A 4407-nucleotide genomic window follows, 5' to 3' on the forward strand; every position below is an offset into this window, starting at 1 on the left:
ATGAGTATTTCACCAGAGTCGGCTGATACTCTAGCTTCTACTTCTGCTGCCACCACTAATATTCCTGCACCTACAGTTACCATTGCTTCAGGAGTGATTGACTCTACTCACCCTTACTACCTTCATCCTTCTGACTATCCAGGGATGAACCTTGTGTCCTCAGCTTTTGATGGCAAAGGATATGGAGGTTGGAGAAGGGCAATTATCATTGCCTTGTCTGCAAAGAACAAGCTGGGATTTATCGATGGTACTCTTATTATCCCTAAGGCTGATTCTGCAATCCAGCAGGCCTGGGGTAGATGTAATGATATGGTACTTTCATGGCTTCTCAACTCCTTGTCCAAAGAGATAGCTGAAAGTGTGCTCTATTCACAGAGTGCAAAAGATTTGTGGAGTGACCTGGAAGACAGATTTGGACAGGCAAATGGAGCAAAGCTGTTCCAATTACAAAAGGAATTAAGTTTAGTAGTGCAAGGTAATTCAAGTGTATCAACTTACTTCACCAAAATGAAAAGCCTATGGGATGAACTAGATGCACTCAATACATTTTCTGCTTGTGTTTGTGAGTGTGAGTGTGAGTGTGGTGCAAAAGTCAAAAGCTTGAAAGCACACCAAGATGAGAGACTATTGCAGTTCCTAATGGGACTAAATGATATATTTATTGGGGTAAGGAGTAACATTTTATTGTCATCACCTTTACCTTCCATTGGACAGGCATACTCTCTCGTGATTCAAGATGAGAAATAGAGGGAGATACATGCTACCCCTGCATACTCAGGGGAATCTGCCTCATTCATTGCTACAAACCAACCAGGAAATTTCAGAAAATTTAATGAGAACAGGATGCAGAAAACAAGTTTTGAATCTAAGAAATATTTACGAATTTGTTCCTATTGCAAAAAACCTGGACATAGCATACATAAGTGTTATAGAATTCATGGGTTTCCAGCTGATTTCAAGTTCACAAGGGAGAAAAGATTTCAAGGAGGTGCCCAGGCAAACAAAGCTTCTTTTTCGAATGAAGAAAATGAACAGGGAAGTGCATCAGGAGTTCAGAATCTCACCAAGGAAAATGTGGCTGAGCTGCTGCAGCTTCTTCAGCAAGTGAAAGTGGGACAAAACAGTACAGAAACCTCTGATGTTGCAGCAAATGTGAGCTATGCTGGTATGACCAATTTATTTGAAGATTTAGCCTGTTTAATTCAAATCAATGATGAGTCTTGGATATTGGATAGTGGAGCAACAGAACATATGTCTTTCAACAAAGATTTTTTTACAGATTTAAAAAACTTGGCTAAACCTCTCATGGTAAAACTCCCAAACTCTTACAGAGTTCAGGTCACTCATTCAGGAACTATTTCTCTTTTGCCTAATCTGATTCTTCGAAATGTTCTTTACATTCCATCCTTCAAATATAATCTGTTGTCTGTGCACAAGTTGTGCAGACAACTCAAGCAATATATTTTATTCACACCTTTTTCATGTTTTCTACTATAAGGCCCTTCAGTGAAGAGCCCACTGGAGATTGGTAGAGAGGAAGGGGGCCTCTACATTCTCAGATCCAGACATACAACACCAGTGTCTAAGAGTTCACCTAAGTTTAGAAGTGTTTTTATTCCAAGAAGGAATTCTGTTTCCAATCATAGTTTGCATTCATGTTTTAGTTTTTCTGATTCAATTGTAAAAGAGAAGCTATGGCACTACAGATTAGGCCATATGCCCTTTAGCAATATGAAAAATGTTTCATCAGTTTCTATATCCAAGTGTTCTAAATTCTCCACTCCATGTGTTATTTGTCCTATGGCAAGGCAGTCCAAACTTCCTTTTCCCTCTAGTTCTATTTCTACTAAGAAAGTGTTTGAATTAATTCATGTGGATACCTGGGGACCATACAATAGTGCTACATATGATGGCTTTAAATATTTTCTTACAATTGTTGATGACTTCAGTAGAGGCACATGGACCTACCTACTAACCAACAAATCCAATGTATTCACTATTCTAAAAGGTTTTATAACTATGGTAGAAAGACAGTTTAACAGCAAGGTGAAAATTATAAGGTCAGATAATGCTTTTAAATTGGGAAGTGGTAAAATTCAATTAGAATTTTTTGAGTTACTAGGTATTATTCATCAAACCACTTGTGTGTCCACACCACAACAAAATGGAGTGGTGGAGAGAAAGCATAGGCATCTTTTAGAGACATCTAGAGCCTTGTTATACCAATCACACCTGCCTACATCATACTGGGGTGACTGCCTTCTTATAGCAACCTATTTGATCAACAGATTTCCTTCAAGTGTCTTAAAGCTTAAGACTCCTTATGAAGTTCTTTTTTCAAGCAAGCCAAAGTACTCTAACCTTAGATGTTTTGGGTGTTTATGTTTTGCTTCTACTGTCTCAAATCAAAGAACTAAGTTTGAACCAAGGGCTATACCTTGTGTGTTCTTAGGTTATCCTCATGGAAAGAAGGGTTACAAAGTGTTGAACCTCAAGAATTTGAAGCCTTTCATTTCTAGAGATGTTGTATTTCATGAAGAATTCTTTCCATTTGCGTCTATTAAGTCTAATTCTTCTTCTGAGATTTCTTTACCCACTGCTCCAGTTTCTGCAAGTCATCAGACTCCTGAACCTTTACCTTTTGCTATCAGACCTCACACTAAAGCTTCCAAAGAGGCTACTGAATCATCACGTGACTTCTGTTCTTCCCCCATTTCTTCAAATCATCCTAGTTCACCTACTCCCTCTGTCTCTCCTTCTAGTTTCTCTCCAGATTCTCCAGTAACATCTAATCAACCACATACATCTGCACCAGTTTTTCCTTCTTTGGATTCTGATTCTACGATGGATGTTCTTATTAGGAAGTCTACCCGACCACACACAACTCCATCTTATCTCAAGGATTTTATCTGTAATGCACTCCAACTCACAGATGTTAGCAACTCTTACTTTCTCACACCAGTTAAACCTACTTATATATCTTTCAGTGGAATATCTTCTACCAATCAACATATGCTAAACACATTGTCCAATATACAAGAACCTACGGACTATTTACAAGCAACACATCACCCAGGTGGAAAGAAGCAATGAATAAAGAGATTGAGGCACTTGAACTTAATAAGACTTGGGAAGTGGTTGAATTACCACCCGGGAGGAAAGCTTTACCATGCAAATGGGTGTATAAGGTTAAACACCATTCAGATGGGAGTGTGGAAAGACTAAAGGCAAGATTGGTCATTAGAGGAGACATACAAAAAGAGGGAATAGACTTCAATGAAACTTTTTCACCTGTGGTGAAGATGACCACAATCAGATGCATACTGGCCACTGCCGTAAAGAAAGGATGGGGTTTATACCAGCTAGATGTGAATAACGCTTTCCTACATGGAGATCTAAATGAAGAAGTGTACATGAAATTTCCACCCGGGGTTGTACCTACTTCACCTACTCATGCATGCAAGCTAAAGAAATCAATTTATGGGCTACGACAAGCATCTCATCAATGGTATGCTAAACTTACAACTGCTTTGAATTTTAAGGGATTCACTCATTCATTCAACGACTATTCTTTGTTCTTTAAAAGGTCAGATTCTTCCATTTCTATAGTGGCTATCTACGTGGATGATATACTCTTGACAAGAAATGACACTACAGAACTACATGCTTTGAAAGAATTTCTCAATCAAGAGTTCAAAATTAAAGATCTCGGGGACTTACATTTTTTTCTAGGCATGGAAGTTGTCCGAGAAACAGATGTACTCCTCCTTTCTCAACGCAAATTCACTTTAGACCTTCTCCAAGAATTTGACTCTCTGCACTTGTCACATGTTTCTTCTCCACTCGATTCGTCTACTCGGTTGTCTACTCACACAGGGGAACCAGTGAAGGATCCCACCTTGTATCGTCATCTCCTTGGCAAACTTAACTACCTCACTCACACTCGCCCAGACTTATCCTTCACTGTCCAGCACCTCAGCCAGTATATGCAGAACCCTCGACAACCACACCTAGATGCAGCACTCCGTGTGCTTCGCTATCTACTCAAAGATCCTGGGCTTGGGCTTTTTATGTCTGCTTCCTCCTCCTTCAAGCTCCTCGCTTTTTGTGACTCCGATTGGGCCACCTGCCCGGACTCGAGAAAGTCAGTCAGTGGTTTTTACATTTCCCTTGGTACCTCTCCGATCTCTTGGAAGTCCAAGAAGCAAACTTCCATCTCGCTTAGTTCCACCGAAGCAGAATACAGATCTATGCGGCGAGTGGTTGCAGAGCTCACATGGTTGGTCCGTATTTTTGAGGATTTGTCAATTCCTATCTCTCTTCCAGTCCCTCTTCACTCCGATAGCCAAGCAACAATTCACATAGCAAAAAACCCTATTTTTCACGAACGGACGAAGCACGTTGAAA

General features: G+C 39.9%; 1 protein-coding gene across 1 annotated transcript; it reads left to right on the forward strand.

Annotated features, from left to right (window-relative positions):
* LOC142175538 (uncharacterized) lies at positions 1-747 on the forward strand. Its single transcript, XM_075242527.1, has one exon. The coding sequence runs from the start codon at positions 1-3 to the stop codon at positions 745-747; it is 747 nt and encodes a 248-aa protein (XP_075098628.1).
* Positions 748-4407: the final 3660 nt, after the last annotated feature.

The sequence above is a fragment of the Nicotiana tabacum genome, chromosome 3 (assembly GCF_000715075.1).
Source record: "Nicotiana tabacum cultivar K326 chromosome 3, ASM71507v2, whole genome shotgun sequence".
NCBI lineage: Eukaryota > Viridiplantae > Streptophyta > Magnoliopsida > Solanales > Solanaceae > Nicotiana > Nicotiana tabacum.